The sequence below is a fragment of the Brachyhypopomus gauderio genome, chromosome 17 (assembly GCF_052324685.1).
Source record: "Brachyhypopomus gauderio isolate BG-103 chromosome 17, BGAUD_0.2, whole genome shotgun sequence".
In the NCBI taxonomy this organism is placed as follows: domain Eukaryota; kingdom Metazoa; phylum Chordata; class Actinopteri; order Gymnotiformes; family Hypopomidae; genus Brachyhypopomus; species Brachyhypopomus gauderio.
In genome coordinates, this window is record NC_135227.1 from 15,708,133 (window position 1) to 15,730,200 (window position 22,068).

The 22,068-nt window shown below is 49.4% G+C and overlaps 1 protein-coding gene across 5 annotated transcripts; it reads left to right on the top strand.

The window, feature by feature from the left end:
- Nucleotides 1-78: 78 nt before the first annotated feature.
- Nucleotides 79-18,140, top strand: mideasb (mitotic deacetylase associated SANT domain protein b). 5 transcript variants are annotated; one of them, XM_076977639.1, is made up of 13 exons: nt 79-161; nt 4,537-6,291; nt 9,121-9,420; nt 9,670-10,018; nt 10,249-10,315; nt 11,604-11,746; nt 12,024-12,127; nt 13,199-13,274; nt 13,802-13,890; nt 14,022-14,165; nt 14,276-14,401; nt 14,663-14,838; nt 16,658-18,140. In XM_076977639.1, the coding sequence occupies exons 2-13, from the start codon at nt 4,900-4,902 to the stop codon at nt 16,881-16,883; spliced, it is 3,192 nt and encodes a 1,063-aa protein (XP_076833754.1). In that variant the 5' UTR covers nt 79-161; nt 4,537-4,899; the 3' UTR covers nt 16,884-18,140. The 5 variants fall into 5 exon arrangements, with proteins under 5 accessions (XP_076833754.1, XP_076833753.1, XP_076833756.1 ...); XM_076977638.1 differs by lacking the exon at nt 79-161 and adding an exon at nt 1,233-2,245; XM_076977641.1 differs by lacking the exon at nt 79-161 and adding an exon at nt 1,234-2,245 and having other exon boundaries at nt 14,279-14,401.
- Nucleotides 18,141-22,068: the final 3,928 nt, after the last annotated feature.

The following is a 22,068-nucleotide window of genomic DNA, read 5'->3' on the forward strand; positions in this document are numbered from 1 at the left end:
AGCAGGACGTTTTTAATTGCACCAAATTTGGGAACATCCGATTGTTGCAGCGATGTGCTCGTGTTACTAAGTAGGAAGTGACGCTTGAAAGTTTTTTTTCCCCTCTTGAGAAAGGAACACGCATAAAAGCGGATCTTCCAGCTGCGACGTGCTGTATTCAGGTATCGTAATGCGCATTATATATTTGATATGTTCGTTTTCTGCGCCGTGTTGCACGGGGTGGCTGTTTGTTTAGCCTGTTTGTGCAAAGCGTCGAAAGATGAGCTTCACCTAATAAGCTGGGTGGATCACTGACAGAAGTGCACGTCAAATATAGGCTAGTGTAGCTGCTTCCGAAACTGTCCTGTAAACTGTAACTCTTCGCTTTAAACGTTTACTGCTGGATAAACGCAATGCAGAACCAACTTTCAATTTTTCCCATTTGCATTAATATTTTCCTTATCAAAAATGTACTGCAATTTCCATCAAATGCACTGCGAGTAAATGTACCGTTGTACCCTCGCAGCAGTGCAACGTTTAACTGATTATGTTATGAGGGACAACTCGCACTTCTTTCTCTTGTGCAACTTGATGTTGTGTAACTTTCTTACGCTGGCGAGTCTTAAGCAGTTACCTCCCAGGTTTTGTTTAGCTTTATGCAAGCATGCCATTATGTTTGTTGTTGTAAACTTAGAACGTGTATCCATTTCAGCTTCAGCACAACAGAGACTATGAGGGTTTAAATATACGAGCAAATGTATTTAGCATCAAGTAGGCTACATCGATATTACATGTTGATGTGGGTCTAATCGAGTCGCTCTAAAATCGGATGAGACTGAAACGATGCATGCTAGCACTGTGTATCAAATGAAGGAGTTGTGTAGTACGTGACTGTATTCAGTACCACCGTACTGTTAAAAGTATTTTGGGTCAAATCGCCTGCATTCACAAATATTAGCCTCGGCGAGCACAGTGCATGCCTTATATCAAGAATCACTGCCCTGAATGTTTGTTGGCTTTGCACGTTATTTTAAGACATGGCACACACAGCATGCACACGCTGACACATGGCTATCAGCGCTCAGTGTGTCCTTTCTCTTGGCAAGCACGGTTGGTCATGCCTGTAGCTGTTCCTCTACATGTAGTCCCCAACGTACGTGAGCCCGACGGCTATGAAGGCCTCTCTGTGGTAGACTTGGAGTCTTAACATTCGCTGAAATGCTTGTTTTGAAACTGCCGTGTGCATGATTTATCCATTTGATTGAGAATTATTACCTTTTCGGGGAAGGGTGGGGTGTTCTGAATCAGCTTTCAGTGTTATACATTCCTCTGGATAGTTTTGAGTACAGTTAAACCTCTCCCTATCAGAAAGTTATATGAGATGTAGGGTTGATCCCTCAAATAGATTTTATTATATACAGCATAATGAAAATCATTCGATGAGCAGTTTTTCCACGTTTATTTATTTCACTTTAACAAGTTGTGAATCTTAGGCCTAGTTGTTATAGGTCGTTGCATGATATGAACGATTAGGACATTGTTATTAGAACAACCCACCTAAAACAACAAACTGGGCGTAATTTCAAAGCTACGGACGTGTGACGAATTGCGACTTCACTGTATTGCTTTCAGCCTAGAAGGCAATATCAACCATACGAGAAAAAACAGCGAACAATCCTCCGGTATGAGCGTTTTGACGCTCTCTTTTTCCCTGTGGGCACGATCGGGTCGTTGAAGGTAGTATCAGTAGAACCGACCGGAATTCTGGTACTTTACAACGCGTTTCCCACTGACGGAATTTCCCGCATGACCCGTGCATTTGCCGTCCATGCCGCGGCCCACATGGAAGGGAAGGCCTTATATGGGCAGCGGAAGTGGGCGTGGAAGTGGGGGGCGTGGCCAGCGGGACTAGGGGATCACAAGACAGAAACACTATTTGTTGTTCGATACTGCTGTCGGTCTGCGGATGGACGGACCGCGCCGAGAGCGTGTTTGTAACTGTAGCTGCTGCAGAAACGCTTGCAGTTGTCATACGCCGTCTAGCTCGTTTTGTCTTTTGTTTATTTTTTTTGCAGAGAAGTCATTCACTTTCCAATATCTGCCTCTTTATTCTCGCGCAAGTCTACCTCTTGAGTAATACCGGAGTGAGGTCAGCATTGCATGACTCAACCTCGGATATGCGTGCAGTCATCTCTCCACTATTGCATTACCCGCTGGGCGCATGGACTATGCGCTGGGATCTGGACGCGACAAGATGAAGAACACGGTAGGGTTTGCACACGTCTGTAAAAGTGGGTCACGGGCTTGTTTACCAAAATGGTGGCCGGTTCGAGTAATCATGCGCACCAAGTGTATTTGTAAACAACTTCGTCGCTCCGCTGACCGGCCAAACCCGGATGGCCCTTTTATTCCGACTTCGAAGTTGGTGAACTTAAGAAAACGCAACGCGTTCGGCGTGCCACTGCAAAACGGAAACCACAGATCTGTAAGCGTGACCTCCGCATGATGCGTGCGTTAAGAGATCGGGGAGAACTGCCCCCGTTTAACACGGTTGACAAGTTGGAGAGGAATGCAAGCGCCGAGCCCTCGCCGTTTCGCCGGTGCAACCACTTATTTTTTATTATCCTGCAGCTCGTGCTGGCCTTTATATGCTGTATTGTTGTGCCTCTTTGTTGCAGTGTGCCACGGAATTAGTGAGCGGATAATCCCTTTTCTGCAACAAAGGACTTCTCGTAAATGCCGCTGAGCTGGCTGCACTCGGAAGAGGGTCCAGGAAGGGCACTGATATAACTAGTGCGCAACGTCGTGCTCCTCTATGACAGGAAATTCTCGTTTCCATGTCAAACACGACGCGTGCACCCTGTTTGTCCTTGTCTAGTGGTATAAATTAAGAATCCAGCGGGATTAGGTGACGGCGCTCGATGTTAGAAGCCCATAACACACCTTAGCCACATTGTCTGCGAAAACTGGCTTAAGTTACTGTGCAATGTCGTCGTGCCTGATTTTGTTTTTGTGACATGGTAGCCATAGTATTGTGTGCATCTTGGGCATTGTTTCATTTGGTGCAGAGCATGCGTGCATGTTTGTGTTTCCACTTCAAGCGAAGCAAAAGCACGTTTGTGTTGATGCACATTTTGTCATATTCGTCCCAGCTGTATTAAACTGGGCTTGTTTACCTTTAATCGCCCAGTGTGCACGCAGACGCGCGAGCCCGCTGACTTCTAGGTGCATTTCTCGTTACCTTGTGTAGTCGAATTACATCGCGCCGCCCCACGAGAACTACCAAAGAGAACAGCTGCAAATGGCTATTTCGAGTAGTGATACCGTAGCCCTGTGTTATCATAACATGGTGGTCGCTAAGTAGGTAGTTTTAATTGTCAGGACTACTTGGCTTATAACAAAGTTTGTGGAATTAACTTGTTATAGACTATTAATTACATTTATTCTTGACCATATAATCGTTGTTGCACTGCTAGGACAATGGTTGTTTTTTTCTGCTGTACGTGTTCATAATACTGCTAATGGTGACACATGCTTTGCCCAAGAGATCTGCTGTTTGTGCTTATAGACTCACTGGTGTTAAGAAAGAGGAAGAGACTGTGGTCATAAAACTGGCCAGCAGTGAAGCTACGTTTCGTGACGTTTTACGGCGTCCCGTATAACTGAGATGAAATGAACAATCCCCCCTTCTGATGCCTATTCAGCAACACGTGCATATTTTAGATTTTTAACACCTCAAAGCACATTTTAATGTAAAATGTGCTCCTCAACACTTTATAAGGTTACACATTATATGTAAGCATATGGCTTTATGTGCATACCAGAAGAGCAAGATCAGAGTGCATGTAATCCTGTAGTTTCCATGGTGAAGAGTTTCACCACTAACAAATGCTAAGCTATGAATGTGTAAATTGTTGTGGGATCTGGAACCTCTCAGGTGGCGGAACTGCAATATAGTCCAGAGTAATATGTGAAAATCCAGGCACAACATTGTTTTTTTTTATGATGCTTCTGTAAAGTGACATTGGGTATGAGAAAGTTGCTATATAAATTGAAATGGTTATTACTGTATTGCTACCTTTGTTGTTATTGTAAGCTGTTTAATACTGTTGTTACCTTTGACTATTGTTGCATTATGAAACAGCCGTATCATATAAAATAAATCTGCTGGGTTTTACATTTGCTGTGGGATTGCATGCAGATCTCTAAAAGCCTCCCTCAACACACACACTCCCCACCATAAAATCATAATTTGTAAATGTAGTTTTCTAAGCCCACATTTGTTAGCATTTTCCCATTTCCTGCTGTGACTCATAATGTGATACCATTGGTGGTTTGCTGAAATGAATGTGAAATGAGAGAGTGTATCTTTTTGTCTTTGTCCAGTACAAAGAGCATAACCCGAATGCCACAATTATACATCACCGCTTAAGTTTGTGTTTTCCATACACACCCATTCTCTAGGCCTCTAGAGAGACATTTGAATCGGACCCCCACTGTGTCCTAAGTGTTCTCACTCTGGGCAGATTTTAATGTTTTTGACCATTCTCTCCACAGGTGGTCATTCATGAATGAGTCACGCGGGTCAAGCTCCACACATCTCCGTTTGCCCCTGTACCCTGGGATCAGTAGAAGAGTTGGCACCAGGAAAGCTAACAGACATGTTTGAGCACCCGTCAGTTGATGCTGTGATTTCAACCAATGGGAGGCAACAGTTTTGTCTTTTCAAACTAACTGCCATTCCGACCATGCTCAGCAGATTTGGATGACCACAGACTCTTTAAAACCCAGTTGATACCCTGTGCGAATAAAGGACACCGACATTTCATCACGCTGGACAGTGCTCTGTGTGGTTTGGAGATCTGACATCTTCGTACCTCCTCACGAGCCTGCTCCAGCCCTCCCTTGGCGTCCTTATTCATGATAGCCATGAGTTTGCCGCCTCAACAGAAGCCCAACGCGAAGAGGACAGGCAAGCGCATCACATTCTTTAACGAGCAGGGCGGTGCAATGAAGGAAGTCTCTCAGCACGCGGAGGGCCCCTACTACGCCATGGGGGCCCCGCCTTCGGAGCAGGGCCGCACCGAGCCGGGGCCGGGGGAAAGCTCCGGGGCCGAGGGTCCACACATGTACCTCAACTCCGTTATTTTTAGCCCAGAGAAGAGTGAGCAGAACCGTGGTCACTATCAGCAGACCATGAAGTGGCCTCACACCGAGCAGCCTCAGCAGAGACCCGCCACCTGGTCTCAGGGCGGCCCCATGACCACCTGGCCGCAGACGTTCGTCCCGTACCTGGGAGCTCAGGTCAGCTTCCCGAAGCAGCTTCCTGACGGTATGGTGATGTCCCAGGTCCAGCCGCAGCCAAACCCCATTCGGATGGGCGACAAGCAGCAGCAGGCGGCCAACGAAGCCTTCAGGGAGCCCGGCAAAACCAACCGGGGTCTGGACTGGAGCGAGCAGCACCAAACCTTCCAGCAAACCCACAAACCCGGACTCCTCAACCCCCAGCAGCACGCGACGTCCGCCGCTGGCAACACGTCCGTCCTCCAGCCCTTTCAGCTGGCTTTCGGGCAGCCCAAGCAGAACCTGGCGGCCGGGTACTACCAGGTGTTCCAGGGCAACAGATCCCTGCCGAATTTGAACTACGGCGCCCAGACTAACTCGCAGCATCAGATCCAGCAGATGCAGCAGCAGGAGCAGCAGCAGCAGATGCAGAGGATGATGCTTCAGAAACAGCAGTTCCAGCAGCAGCAGCACATGCAGCGTCAGCTGAACCCGCTCCAGCAGACGCAGACGCAGCTGCAGGCGCAAGTGCAGCAGGCGCAAAAGCTAAAGAGCGAGCAGCTGCAGAAGCAGCTGCAGAACCAGCAGGAAGTGGAACAGTTCTCGGGTGGCCAGCAGCCCCATGTGCCCGAGCAGTCCAACCTTCAGGGGCTGGGGCAGTCCCAGGACGCTCCCCAAGCCCCGCCTGCCCAGGCCCAGGACCTCGCGGCCCAGCACCCGACCGCCGGTCCTCAGCCGTCGACGGAGACGCAGCAGCCCGGTCCCCGGAGGTCCCGTCGCCTCTCCAAAGAGGGCGGAGGGCCTCCCTCGGAGAACCCCTTCCTCGTGGCCACCGACCACCAGGTTCAGGACTCCTACAATGGGGCTCCCGACGCGGGAGAACCTGCGGCCAAACAGGACGTCCGAGCCGCCCCCACGGGGGTCATCCAGAGCACGCGGAGGAAGAGGAGGGTGTCCCAAGAGGTCAACCTAGAGACTCTGGCACAGAAGGCCTCGGAGATGGAGTCACTACCCTCACACAATGTCAAGGTAAGTTGAGTTTCATGTCAGCCTGGTTCTCAAGCAATGGTGAAATGGAGTTTTGATGGATCTGAATGGATGGTACTCCTCGATTTGAACTACAAAGAGATTATTATTATTAGTATTTTGTATCTTAATTATGCTATAGCCCTAACGAATCTTTTGCTTGTTGTCTTAGAAAAAGTGTTTGATCACTTATGCAAGGAAGTACACTCGTGTGACGTACTTGCGTGTGCAGAAACTATCTTGCACGGCCTACTGGTTGTACAGGTTTGACTGGTATGTTGCAGCCAGCAGCTCTCAGAGAAACATGAAAAGGACCGGCGGCCCAGTTGCATTAATCTAAACCTCTGAGTCCGAATCTCAGCGTGCAGTTGGGCTGACACCTCTCCCGACTGTACGCTTCGCACCCGTCAGACGCACATCTACTCCAGCCGTTCCCACCAGTCCTACCCTGGCTGTGGTACTTATCCGGTGGTACGGTTCAGTTAAAAAGGCTTGGCTCAACATTGTGTCAGTTACGTCCTGTTTGGAGATGCTTCCATTCCTGGTTCTATTTACCTTTCCATGCCACATCTGTGTGTCTTGTCCCAGTGAGGAAGCCACAGAATGCTGTTCAGGGGCGTTCAAGTCTTTATAGATTTTTGAGTTTTATCTTTTTTAGCATGTGCCTGGTCAGCTCTGTGGTCACTTGGAGTTCAAGATGGTGTTAGCACCGAGGTTATGGAGAGGTGTGCACAAGACGGACTTGAAGCACTTAATAAAAACAGGCTTTAAGCGAATAAAAGACCTGCTGACCTGCTGAATAAATTGTGTGGTTCACTTGAAAATGGGTACATGTACATTTAAGTATATATCATTTTCCATAAACGTCCAATATTTAATTTATTTTTTGCAGTAATTGAGTATTTTTTTTTGAGTTTTTTTTTTTGTTGATGGATTCATTTCAATGGATTGTTGCCAATGTGATGGATTGCTGTAAATAATGTAATGATGTGGACAAATGAATCTAACACCCGTTGACTTGTGTCTTGGCGTATTTCTGATGCGCTCCTGCAAGATGGGTGATGAAGAATATAGTCGGTTCATAGAATTTGTCCCTTAGATCAGTGCCAGGCTCCACACACATTTTTTTTTCTTGCCACTGTTTGGGCTTCGCAGTATATCAGTTGTTAATCATCGTTGCAGTTTTGGCATTTGCAACGTTGATATAGCAGAAGGCTTCAATATGTAAATGAGGCCTCTGACAAATCAATATTATTATTACTATTGTTATTAAATTGTATGCTGTGGCCATCCGGTCCAGTCTCGGATGTTCCGTGGTCTGGAGAACACTGGACAAGCACAACAATGACCTGATGGAGGTGAACCTGTTTGGACTTTGGTCAGTCTGCTGCAGGTTGGACCTCGTCACATCAGGGCATGCAAAAATGCCTCTATGTATTAAAATATTTGAGCGATCTCGTGTGTTTTAATACAAAGTGAGGCATTTTGAATTATAATTACATAACAGTATTTTTGCCCACACTATGAACATCTCGGTGTCATGTTTGTATTTTCCTTTAAGTCTACACTGTTACTTTTTTTTGTTATGTAAGCCTCTTCTTTGCAATGGGGTCAACAACTTGCTGCACAGACGACGTAGGAAGTAACGGTAGATGTGAGGGCACTGCCTGAGTGGTCCAGAGAGCACCCGCGTTCGCCTGTGCGCTAGCGTCAGTGGCAGCCGTGGCGGCCCACTCCTTTAGCAGCAGTGGGTGAAAGTGAGTTGTGAGTTTTTCAGGTTGGCGATGTGCGTGTACGCACTCGCCCCTGCACGAGGGTGTGTGGGCTGGGCGTGTGTCCGCCTCCCACCCGGGCTGGGTGTCGGAGACTCCTCTAGCCGCGGACGTCGCAGCGGGGCTGCTGAGATGAGAATTCGGCGAGGTTCGTGCGGCATGTCTGGATCCAGGACAGAGTGCTAACCTTGATGACAAATAATACTGCGTGATTGTTTGGGGCTCATTGTGTGCAGTGAAATGAAGGCAGGCAGAGTTTCTCTGTGGAGTCACTGTTGCTAAACGTTCTCGCGCCTGAACTGGACTGATGACTCCGGGCAAACAGGAACTGTCTATGTACTACGGGAGACAAAGACACCACAAAAGGGTTTGTTGGGGTCCATTCACTCTGGCATCATTGTACGCAAAAGAAGAACGTTGGGAAATTGGTGAACGTTGAGCATTTATTTCAAACCATTTCATTTTTCATTTCATGATTTCTTCTCCCCTGGGGAAATTTGTTCCCACAGTTTAATGGGCAGAGAGGGAAGTATCGGCTAGCCACAGAAGAATCCAGGATTTCTTAGACTGTGATCTTATCCTGTGGTTAAGCATGGTTTTATTTTCTCATACTGTTGACACAAATGATAGAAGCGTGTCCATGCATGTACGCACCGTGCTTTTGGTGTGAGGGTGAAGTATTTCTCCTCTACGGAGACCACAGCTGACACCACTGACTGGTATACAAATGAATTTGATGTATCCAAGCTGGATTTGTGTTTTGGGTCAGAATAAAGCATCGGACGCTTTTGTTTACCTGCCATGCCAAAATGGTAACGCAATACCTGAACAAATGCAGCCTGAAACACGATGTAATGCCTCTGTGCTGCCTGCTATCTGTTTTTTGCCCAAGTTCATTTATCTGCTCAAATGTTGCCATTATCTATTCAGGCATTTAATGTTTTGAAGTTTTGTCTATGATGGGTTTCAGTTTGATATGCTTCTGTTCTATGGCTCCCTGTTGATGATGCTGGATCACAAGTGTCTGATTCTTTATGACGGGTGGTTTGCATGTCTGTAGGAGATCCTCAGGCCCTGGAACCCCCCGGCCTCGGGGCCGGGCCTGGGTGCAGGGGAGGCCGATGGCTCCAGTGTGAAGCGGAGCCGAGAGGAGAGCCTGGTGCCGCTGGTGATCCCCGTGTCGGTGCCGGTGCGGCGGGCGGACCCCTCGTTGCCCAACCAGGACCAGGCTGACCTGTCTACCAGCTGGCCACTCCAGCCCTCGGGACCCGGCGACCCTGGCCGCCCCGATCACAAGCCCTCCGTCATCGTCACACGCCGCCGGTCCCTCCGCAACTCCCTGTCCGAGAGCTCTGGCCAGGTGAGCGCAGCACCGATCCCCAGACCAAGATCTTTCTTCTTTTCCGATCTTTCTTCTTTCAATCGATCATCCACACCCTCATCCAGGTGGGGTTTTCTCTCTTATTCCCCCCCCCCCCCCCCCCCCCCCCCCTTCACTCCTTCCTCGTGGGAGAATCCATACAGAGTCTCACCACGATCAGGCAGTTAAACACAAACATGGTCTATCCCTCCGTCCCTGTTGCTGACCGCTCTTCCACCTCCTCTCCAGAATGGCGGTGCGGATGGCGACGCGGACGGCAAGTCGTCGAAGACGAAGCGGCGTCCCCGGCCGGAGCCGCTCTTCATCCCGCCGCCTAAGCCGGGCACCTTCATCGCGCCGGCCGTCTACTCCAGCATCACGCCCTACCAGAGTCACCTGCGCTCGCCCGTTCGCCTGGCGGAGAACCCGCTGGCCCTGCCCCCCTACACGCCCCCCCCCATCCTCAGCCCCGTGCGCGAGGGCTCCGGACTCTACTTCTCCGCCATCCTCTCGGCCGCCGCAGCTGCTGCCGCCGGCAACCAGGGCCTGGCTCCGCCCGCCACGCCCAAATCGGCCACGCGCAGCCTCCTCAGATCGAGTGAGTCTCCCAACGGCCCTCGTTGTGCAAGCGTCTCCGATGTCGGTGTTGGATGTCGATGTTTTTGAGAAACACCCTGACTTTGAATGAGTGTGATGGTACCTATAGGCGAACGCAAGTCACCAACGTGTTGAGTGGTTGTATCACAGTTTTGAGTCTTTTGTTTTTGTGTGTGTGTGTGTGTGTGTGTGTGTGTGTGTGTGTGTGTGTGTGTGTGTGTGTGTGTGTAGACAGTACAGAAATTACCCCTCCAGTTTTGTCTGCTATGGGCGAAGCCACTCCAGTCAGTATTGAGCCGTAAGTACTAATCACACACACACACACACACACACAGGTCTAGCTGTGTGCCTTGACCTATTTCCACATGCACAGCCGGCATCATCATTTTCTCTGATGGCCTGTCGTCTCTCATCTACATCACCTGCTTCACACTGAACAACTCCACCTGTGCTGTTTGCTTGCTAGGTGTCTCTGTAGTTTGCAAAATGGCCGACCCTGGTTTTCGTATTCAGACACTGCTCAGCTTGAGTCTTTATTTGTACTGCAGTTTTGGGTGACTGAATGCTTGCCTGCAAAAGTATGTGTTTGTGTGAGTGTGTTTGTGTGGGCAGTGGGTGGTTGGGGCTCAGCAAAGAGACTTGTACCAGGATATCATTTCTGACTGGTGCCGACTGTGTCTGACGGTGCTTGGCGAATAGGCGTGCAGTTGGGATGATGGTGTATACACCTTCTAGAACCTGCTGAGAAGGACCAAGTTCAAGACTTAACGGCTTCAGCTTTTGCTAGTGGGCTTCCTAGAAGCTTGATAAAGGCATATCCAAAACAAAACACAGAATGTGTCTCGCTTATCCTAGACCTTGACGGTTTGAGACGTGGAACAGTTAGCTTTGACTAGCAAGTACAAATTACTCACGGACAGTAGCTCTCTGTTAAAAACGGGCAGAAAACCGGACAGGCGTCTATACCTGAAACGCCGGTTCTCCGGCCTAGCAGTCTACCTGCATCACCCAGTGGGTCAGTGAAGCACTTCTTGCTAAAGAATCACGTTGTCTGCAGAAACCTCTTTTACACACCTTGAAACCAGTTGGGCCCTCAATAGTAAAAACTAAATAATCAAACCCCTATGTTACTGTTTTTCGGTGGTTCTGGACCAAAGACATTTGAGCCAAACCTCTGTGTGAGATGAGACAAAAGCAGATGTAAAGGTGCTGTAGCATTACCCACACGGCAGACACTTTGGAAGCGTACTCTGTGTTACTGAGACGTCTGACAGGTGGTTATCTGTTTGGCACAATGTCCCCAGATAAGTGTCACTTGGGTGAGGGTTAACCGGGGTCAGCTCTTCCTTCAGTTTGAGCCTGAGGTATTTGTGCTGAAAGGATGGAGAGTGTGAAGGAGTGCTCCTTCCAAACACACGAAGGCTTCGCCTTGTCCTTAACGAGAAGCTCAAACCATTGATGGATGTTTTGGGTTCCTATTCCCCTACACTTGCTATCCTCTTGGGTAATTAAATTGCAACGCCCTATCAGGAATCCCATCACAACAGCACAGTAAAAAGTCTCTCTCTCTCTCCATCCACCCCCAGGCGGATAAACATCGGGCAGAGGTACCAGGCGGAGGTCCCCGAGCTGTTGGAGCGCACCGGGGTGCTTCTGGACCCACACAAGGCCGAGCTGGTGTGGGCGCCGTTGGCTGACTTGGATACGGGAGGGCCGCAGCGGCAGAGAGGTAGGCTCCGCCCCTCGCCCCGCCCCTCGGGGGTCGTCCCCCGCCCTCCTCCGGCGCAGAGCCTTTTGTGCTTCTGCGGTTGTGTAACTAGATTGAGGCGACGGGGACGTGGACGGAGGTGAACGCTGCTTGTTGCAGAATCAGGGCGCGCAGGACGGAATATGAAGCCGCTCATCGCTGGCACGCTTATGTGTGTACGTCATGTTTATTTCTCTCCCTTTGTACGTGTGTGTGTGTGCGTGTGTGTGTGTGTGTGTGTGTGTGCGCATCCTCACAGTGGATGACCTCATGCACCTGGCCTGCTCCAGTGCTCTTTGTGGGGGAGGGACCAATCAGGAGCTGGCCATGCACTGCCTCTACGAGTGCAAAGGTGACATCATGGTGAGTGTGAGGTGATGTAAGGCCACACCAGCGCGGCGTGCGCTTCCTGCACCACAGAGTCAGCAGTGCAGATGAGTCACACTGCCAGCAGACGTGGCCCCTTCCCATTGTCTCTCCTGCCTATATAAGACGAGCTCACTCGCATCAGAAGAATTCAGTTTCGGTTTGTTCCATTAAACCGACGGCCCTGCAGTAAGCACTTTGGGCCGCGACACGCTGGCTTACGGCTGAAGGATACGTTTCACCTCGTACTTGTTGGGTCGTGTAAGCCAAAAGCTCCGAAATGACGCCCCACCCCCACCCGCCGTCCCCGTAGCGGCTGGCTGTCAGTCCCAGTCAAGCTGCCCGGCCATGTGCTTTTGTGTTTGGACTGCACGCTGCGCCCGTCCGCACGCCTGCCGTCCTCGGTCGTCGGGTGGCGTTCCACGCGGGGCGACACGTGGCGGTGCGACAGGGACTCGGCTACGTCCCCTGCTGGGGGTCACGCTCTCGGGCCGGCTGCGCGGGGCGGGCACGGTGCCGTCGCTCTGGAGACGCCGCGGAACTTTCTGTCTTCTACCTCGGGCCGAGGTTGCGGCTCCGGAGAGGCGCGGTGCGGAGAAATAAGGGCGACAGATCGCGGAGGAGACGGACGGGAGGGGGAGAGCGAGAGAACGGCGGCATGCGGGAATATTGGCCGGTGACTGGCGCCGCTTGGTGAAACGCCTCCAGCGTGATGCTCTTGCCTGTGTTGCCAAGGAGATGGAGGGTGTCTGGCAACACTCTCTCCGTTTCTCTCTTTCGCGTTCTTTTTTTTTTGGCCTGTTTCTCTCTGTCTTTGTTTCTCTTTGTTTCTCTCTCTCTCTCTCTCTCTCTCTCTCTCTCTCTCTCTCTGTTTGTCTCTCTCTCTCACTGCATGTGAAATAGCAGGCTTTTTGTTCTCATTCATCCCCTCGCATTAGCGTGGCCTGCTATGCTGGCCGTCACTGGAGCTGTCAGTCTCCTCCGCAGGGCGGTCAGCCGCTCTGTCATCGCCTCAGTCCAGGCGCCAAGTTCAAAATCTCTCTGTTGTTGTTTTTTCCCCCCTCCCAGGGAGCCCTTGGCCTTCTACTGTTGAAAAACCCCATTTTCCCCAAACCTCACCCCTTGGCAGACTACCACTACTCTGGTGAGTACCACGCCTCCACCACACACTCCTGGTTTGGCATTGTTTATGCTTTTCTTTTGGTCTCTCCTCCTTGCCTCATTCACGTCAGACCGCTCAGCTCGGCCCAACTGGATTTCTGTCCTGGGTGGGGACACTTTTGCCGCACTGGAATTCTGTGCCGTGCGCCCGCACTTCCCGACTATAAACAAAGCCAGCTGGGCTCTGGCTGTGGGGAGGGGGTGGGGATTACTGGGTGAAAGGCTGGGGGGGTGTGTCTGTGGGGTGGGGGGGGGGGGGGGGGGGGGGGGGGGCTGCGGGGGCAGTGGGGAGGGGAGAGAGGCAGAGTGAGGAGAAATGGGGAGCGTGCTGGCGGCGTGCAGTTAATCCCCCCATGAGGACAGGAGCCGCATTGTTTATCAGTCCATGTGGGTCCTGGCCGTCTGCCTTCAAAGTGTGTGCGCTTGTGCCCATGTCTGAGTGGTGCTGTGCCCGCGTATCGGCTCCACACTAAGCGTCTGTCTCTCCCTGACACCCGCCCCCACCCCCAGGCTCGGACAGCTGGACGCCCGAGGAGAGGCGCGTCTTCAACAAGGGTATCGGCACCTACAAGAAGGACTTCTTCATGGTGCAGAAAATGGTAGGATCTCACATGAAACGAACGTGAAGACTAAAGACTAATGTGTAGGAGGAAATAAACGCTCTCCTTCGCTGAAGCGTGCCTTTGTGAGGGCTGGCTCAGTAGCTGTGTGGTGTGTGGTTGTCCTGAAGGTGAGCTCCAAGACCGTGGCTCAGTGCGTGGAGTTTTACTACACCTACAAGAAGCAGGTGAAAATTGGCAAGAATGGCACCCTCATGTACGGGGAAGCGAACGTCCCCGAACCACGGGCCACAGAGGAGGAGGTGGACTACAAAGTAAGCTGTGTGTGTGCGTGTGTGTGTGTGTGTGTGCGCGTGGGAATGTGTGGGTCTCATGCGGAGCAGTATAATGCGGTAGCATTTGTAATCTTGTCTCTCCCAATCAGCAGAGTTCGCAGAGGTTCGATTTGCGAAAGGAAGAGGAAGAGGACAGGAAGTGGGAAGGATCAGGTGACAGGAAGCGAGAGAGCAGCCCTGGCAGAGTGACACAATCTCTACAGGCTGCTGAAAGTGTGAGTTTGTGTGTGAGGGTCCAATTAAACGAATGGGGAGGAATGAAAAGGCGTGATTTGAATGCAACATTACTATGACTGCCTTCTTACATTCTTATGCAACTGTAAATTGTTCTGAATTGCAAGCCGTGTACAGTGCCCTCTTGTGGTTGTTCAGTGGCACAACGCGTGGTAACAGCACGGTAACAGGAGCTGCATAGGACGGCTCTAGCCACGCTGTCTTTCGGCTTGATCCAGCTGACCGCCTCTAATTTCACCCAGCAGGCTGGTGCGGTCCTGGTCCTGAGCGGGAGGAGGGATCAGCCAGCGTTCGGGATCGGCCACGCCCCGACGGCACCGCCTAAACCCCGCCCAGAGAGCACGGTGCAGAAGACCGGTGGTGGGACCAAGGGCCCCGTGGCACAGGAGGGGGAGTTCCCCTGCAAGAAGTGTGGCAGGTGAGGGTCAAACAGAAGCCCCGCCCTCGGGACCACAGCGTGCAGCTACCACCGCACATTTCTGTGTAAAGACCTTTAGGGCTTCTTTCAGCAAAGCCTGTAATCCACACAGCAGTGTGAGGTAAAGATTAGGAGCCGAGAGTCCAGTTGGGCAGAAATCGAGGCCGTAAGAGGTTACGCAGCGGCACAAAGATGGTTCAGCCGTGGGTGGTTTGCCGTGGGAACCGTATCAAAGCAGGACAAGCGTGTAGCTGTCGAGGTTGAGATGTAGCGTGAGCTCGAGCAGATCTCCTCCCCTGCCGAGCACACAGATTTAAAGCCTGGTGAAGTTGTCAAGTACATCTCTGTATCATCTCAACAGCTCTGAGAGGGATTTAGGGCTGTGTGATGAAAGTTTTGTTAAGTGGCGTCACCGCCTTTAGCTTAAGCAGCGCCGTCATGGCGGAGACGTAAGTTCAAAATAATTGAGCTCTCTAACGAATATCTTTTTTTTTTTTTTCCTGCCATGGGAATACCGGCAAACCTCCGCTGACCCTGACGAGTGGTCTGTGGGTGTTTTGATGAATGAAAGTGGTCACAGCAAACAAATAATTTCATGTCAGGCCATTCTCAACCCATGTTGTACCAAGGGTTCACCAGCACGTGTGTGTGTATGTGTGTGTGTATGTGTGTGTGTGTGTGTGTGTGTGTGTGTGTGTGTGTGAGAGAGAGTATGTTTTATGTAAGGTGAATCACAATATGTAGGATTACACTGAAAAATATATTTTGGGATTTGCCTATTTTCCCTTCAACGTGTCTGACGTCATGTCATGCTTTGCTAAGATAACACTGCACAGCCTCTGCTAAGATGCCGTGCGTGTGTCAGTGTTGCGGACGGAGCAGGAGGTCCAGGTCGTGCTTTGGGCCGCAGTCGATCACAGCCTGTCCGAGAGAGAGAGCAAGAAACGCTACAGCAGCGTCCCATTCCAGCAGGAGATCTCGGCCACGACAACAGCCGACCTTGTTTTTATAAGCGGTCTCTTAGCAACTGAAAATCTGAAACGATGTTAAATGCCGTGCCCTCCGGGCCGTGCCTATCCGCACCGTGACTGTGTGCACGTGTGTGTGCGTGAGTCTGCGCACGCACGTGAGTGGTGAGGAGATGAAAATGCCCCGTACTCTTTGTACTCCTGCCCACTCACCATCGGCCGCTGTTGGTGCCGTGTGCTCGGCCCGGGCATCTGTGCTCTCCCCACACACACGGTCCTCTCACTTCTCTCTCCATTATGCTCCGTGCCCACAGTCTGCGCCTGCGTTAGGACGAGCTGTTTGTCAAATCAATCCTCTCCCAGCAGATATGTCTGACGTTTCCCTTTGCCCCGTGTCTGCAGGCTTTAACACGTCAACCCTGTGTCTGCGTCCTCATCTGGACTCATTGAATCAAATACTTTGGCAAAAAATAAAAAAATTAATTCTAGTGATGACCACTGTAATTGTGTCCATACTGTTTTCTGTGTTTATAGATTAAAGTGTGTCAGACTGCAGTCTCAGATGCCACTTAAGCAGATTTATTCGAGAAACTCAGCAGTTTGAGGATTTTAGCCTAAACTTTGGAGGGGGCGCCATTCTGAGTCTGGCTATCTGGACTAGCCTCGAGTTCTCTGTGCAAATGTAAAGAAGGAAAATGTGAACGCCAAACCCGCCCGTCTGCTCGGACGTGTGGAGGCCAACGCGACGCCCTGAATACAAGCTGCACCCGGCACAGGCAGCCTGATGCAACTCGTGTGCTCTATCTTTCTCTCTCTCTCTCCCCCTCTCTCTGCACGTGCTCGTTCTGCAGGGTGTTCTATAAGGTGAAGAGCCGTAGCGCTCACATGAAGAGCCACGCGGAGCAGGAGAAGAAGGCGGCAGCGCTACGGCAACGGGAGGCGGAGGAACGGGCGGCGGCCGCGGCGTTGGTGGTGCAGCAGAACGGGGCGCGGGCAGAGCAGGGGGCCGCCAGACGCACCAGCAGCGACGACTCCACCGACGACGATGAGGACACGGACGACGAAGACTGGCACTAGCGGAGAGCTGGCGTACGCCGTCGGGCCTTCTGGAGGTTTGGGCTGAAACTGGCCGTCCTCTCAGGACTTGGAGTGGACAGAACAGGGACTGGCTTACTCCCCTAGTGTGTGTGTGTGTGTGTGTGTGTGTGTGTGTGTGTGTGTGTGTGTGTGTGTGTGCGCGCGCGGGGGATGTGTATGCATGTGTTCAGAGTGAATGTGCATCCCGGAGGCATTCAGGGCTTTATCTTCAGGCATAGGGCTCCAGGGAGTACAAGCCAATGCGACGTGCACACATCTGCATGTAGTGCACATAGTGGGGGCGGGACCAAGCACTGTGCTTCAGCACTTTCAGACTCCTCCCACACACACACCGACCAATGAAGAGCTCAGGAGCTCTGGGCCGGCCCTCCACCAACACTCAAGCCCAAATGGTCGCCACCCACCAGGACGACGGTTGACGCGTGTGCTGCACCATGGACGCAGCGGGACATGGTGACCTGAAAGGACAGGAGAGCGGAGTGTGGACGGGTCGGGACGCCCTTCTCTCTTCGTTTGTACTTAACGGAAGTCGGTGTTTACTGCTCACGTGTTTGCGTGCGAGTGTCTTTCCCGGTTGACTGCCAAAAGCTTCTGAGCTCGTGCCCCTGGTCTTTCTGGGTTTCGTAGTGCCGTCACTTTGGCCTGTGCGTTTTCTTACGGTTTCTGATAGCCACCTCGCTAATGCCTTGGATGTTTTTGACACTTTTTATCTTTACATGACAATCAATTTTACAAAGGTTCCTTTTTATATCTCGCAAAGTATCGTTGTTCTTGATATATTCGTTAATTATTATTGTTACGATTATCTTTATCATCGTTGTACTGTTTTTTTTTTGTTTTTTTTTTTTTTGCAGGGTAACGTATGCTTTGAAGTTCTTTTTCTCATTTGACTTATTTAAGACTTTTGCTACTTGTTTTGCAATGTATAGGCCTTTTGAGTTGTCATACCAGAAGACAGACGACATTAACAGAACCTGGAAGTGCAATAGAACTATTTGATGATGCAAACGCCCCCTCTCAGACTCCTAGTCTAACCTGAACCTAACCATGCTGCAGCCTACAGTGAACAAAAGCGTTTGAAATATCCAGAACAAATCTAGTCTCTATAATAGAGTGATGCTGAATGTTTGTGAATTACTCAGCAGCAGTGAAGAGCTCCCCCCCACCTTTCACTCTGCTGTGTTACCATGGCAAAGAAGCTGTTGAGCACCCCCCCCCCCCCCCATCCCCACCCCCTTTAAGAACAGTGACGCGTGGAAGCTTGCAGCCTAGAGTAACAGTTCCTATTACTGCACATCACACTTGACTGCTATGCACTCTGTGTGTATATGGTGTGTGTGTGTGTGTGTGTGTGTGTGTGTGTGTGTGTGTGTGTGTGTGTGTGTGTGTGTGTGTGTGTGTGTGTGTGTGTGTGTCTGTTGCACTGTGGGCGGCTGCAGATGTCTGGGTATTTGTACACCTGCATGCACATGCTCTTGTATGTGTGAGTGTGTGTGTAGGTGTTGCACCAATAATCAAACCTGTTTCAAACTCGGAGCCAAGTGAGAAAAAGAAGCTTCCTGCTCTATTGAGATTTTCTTTTTAAAGTCTGTATTTGTTGAAGACTTGTGAAGAGACTGACCTGCTCTTTCATAAGTGCAGGAGTCATTGTGATAAAAAAAATGGTCTAGCCAAGATTTTTTAAGATATGATTATCAGAAAACTTAATGAATTAAATGCAGGATTTGTTGCCACGGACAGCCACTCTTCTTGCTTTCATTTAGCCAAGGGAAATGGAAATGCTTATATGTTGTGAATGTGTTCATATATATATATATATATATATATATATATATATATATATATATATATATATATATATATATATATATATATATTAGTACTTTCTATGCTATTTTCATAGGGGCTTGTACACTAATGGTGAACATGGAGAGTGCTTTTTACTACAACATAACTTATTTGTGTTCAAATTATTACTTGTTTTGGAATAAATATAAGAATTACAGTCTTTGTAAACTCATATTGGGATACTATGACTGTATTTTATAGTATTGTGTTTTATTTATTTTAATGTAACGGTTGAGGGGGACAGTTCAAAATAGTGCTGAGCGGTACCACAAGATGGCAGTGTTGTCAAAAAGACTGAACTACAAGTATCATGCAAAGCCTTACCTGCACAGGCAAAACACAAACAAAAATACCTATTTGTTTGACACTCGCATGTTTATCAGGTTCAACGGCAAAATCTAAAATTGGCCAGGTGAAATCATAACTTCTTGCTGTTTCATAAAATATGTTAACTTAATACAGGTTTGTCGGTACTGTTTTGTCCGTATGCTTCGGCTTCCGGTGAGGAACTTTTGGAAATGTTCGAAAGGTTCTCGAATGGTGAAACTTGCACAAACGAGTGTGGAACTTTTCTGGGATAACTAGTGGAAGGCCAGTCAACTGTTGTAAATTCACCTTGGAAGGCAATGACTGCGCGAAGTTGAGCTGTTTTTGAGTTCACTCTTGTATTCTTACTATACAAGAACAGTCACGACTATTTAAATAAAAATTATAATCATAATGGGTTCAGTGATTTACAGCTGCTGCAAATGCAGAAGCCACACTACAGGTTTGATTGATCTGCTCTTCACTTCGCATGTTTGTGCCCCTGAGTGGGTTCGAGGGGTTCCAGACAATTAATCAAGAAAACTTCAGAGCTCCTGCCGTTCCAGAGGATCTGATGTTATACTGTGAAATGGCGTAGAAAACGTAGCAAGTGAGCAGAATGATGGTGTGGTGAGACCCCTGGGTCCAGCGTGAAGACGGGAACTGGGCAGAAGTGCCAAAATAACACACTGGCATTCAGGGAAAGAAACGGATGCCCCAGGACTATGCGCAAAGATACACTGCCCTTCATCTTTAAATCTGGATAAAGCGATAGGCTAAAAGAAAAGGATAACACAGGCTATAGAAGCAGTCCGAAGTGAAGAGTTCGTCAGTGTCAGTGAGATGGAATTCAACGTATTTCACGGACATTTCATATTTAGGTTTTTAATTATAGATGGAGGGACTAAACGCCACAATTTACACAAACGCCATCATGAATCAGCAACGTTGTGGGTGAGGAAGAAGAAACAACACTATATTGAATTGTAGGACTGAAATAACCAGTTATCAACATCTGGATTGGGGAGAATCTTATTTTACGTTTAGGCACGGATGGTGTAGGAAACGACATGGCAGGGGAAACTTGGTTAACCTGCTGCGTCCCCGCCATCTCACCATAGCGCCAAAAATATCTCATTGAAATACTCGTTGACAATTGGGCTCTGTTTTCATTTGGCGTTTCATCAAGAAAACATAATGGCACCTTGAACGCAAAAAACAATCGCGAACTAAACCGAGACAGATGCTTATTTCAGAAACAAGCACTTCAACGTACAATAACGTGCACATGACGAATAAACTTGAATCTTGGTCACGTCCCCATTTGCTGACACAATGTTATCAAACAATGTGCATGTACGGACCCATTCAGAGATCTAACAGACCTCCAAGGTAATAATAAACTTCTACAGACCCCCACAGTACAGTCACTTGTGTTTGTGTGTACAGGCCTATACGTCTACGAGGAAATAACTGGTCGTAAACTAGGCATTTTACTGAGGAACTACGGAAGGAACCCACATGAGCTCCCACGCACCGCTTTCCAACTGCAGTTACAGCTCGTCCTGTAATTATAGTAATAGCGGGCCGTGGCGATCGGACGTCTCTCGTTTGCCTTGCTAATTTTATCACCTTCTCAATAGGAAACCTAAATGGGCCCGAATAACGAGAGTCAGGGTCTCCACAGCCCCGCCGTCTGCCCAGACGTGTCGAATTACCTCGTGGGTTTAATTACGGCCGCACGGCATGGGTAGGCTGTTCTTCTCGGAGGTCTGACCTGTTTCCAGATCAGAACAGCATCTTAGGTGGAAATGCACCGATCTGCTTCATGCACGGACGGGTCCGTCGCTCCTTGGACGGGCCCTGGTTATCAGACACTAACGTGGTCGTTACTGCACAGCGGCACCGCACTGGAGACAGATGCGCTCAACGGGCGTAATCACTCCCAGTTCCCCTCCGTCCACGAGAGGAGGAGGAGGAGGAGGAGGAGGAGGAGGAGGAGGAGAGGGATGAGAGATCGGGAAATAAGTTCCATGTTCAGTCAATTAGAGAAACGAAGGCCAGCTTCTGCATCGACCCCCCCTCCTATCTGCTATGAATAGCCCGTTGTTTCTGCTGCCATATTGAATTAACACATCCATATGATTTATTTGGAAAATGGATGTTTCATTGTGCACTACTCCCTTAGTGGCTATTTCTCCGGGATAACACGTCATGCTATGTACATTTGTAGATTTCACAGATCATACTTTATATCTGGAACCGTATGCGCCGAGGGTTTGCGTTAAAATGGCTAATCTTGTCACAGGAGACCGTTGGCCACGTTACCACCACAATGTCACTTTATCCGTATGTAACATTAACCCCCATGATCATTAATCAGGTGTAGAGTAACTAGGTTGTGTTTAGCGAAGATAGAATGGTTGTTCATATAAAGCAGTGTTGGGGTATCAAACCTGGACCTCAGATCCACTTTTGAACTTTGTAATCTCAAAGTTACATTATTACTGCACCTGAATTACCTCGTTGTCGTCACACTCCTAGGCAAAGGGGAGGATGGAAAGTCTGTAGGACCAGGACCTTGGGGACATATAAATACCTCTGATATAAATAACATAATGTGAAGGTGAGCTACGCAAAGGCTGCATGCGTCAGTTTCAACTCAAATGCGTCTATAACCGCGGGGGCTTGAGTGTCAGGAGCTTCTGGAGACGGTAGCTGTGTGTAGCCTGTGCATTTGCACCAAGTCTGCACAGTAGCACAACACAGAAAAGATTGATCATCACATGGAATCAGTCAAAATTATAATCCTGCTGAAACGGATCACGTAATTTGATAGTATAAAAGCGAGGGTTTTAAAAGCGACCTTGGCAAATAGGATCAGCATATTTCAACCTGGCAGTACAGAACATGCAAAATATGATCCTAGTCAGACGCGAATCAGGTTAAATGAGCGTTTAGACAGTACAGTACTAAGGGCGTACTCACACTAGGCACGGTTTGCTGGTTC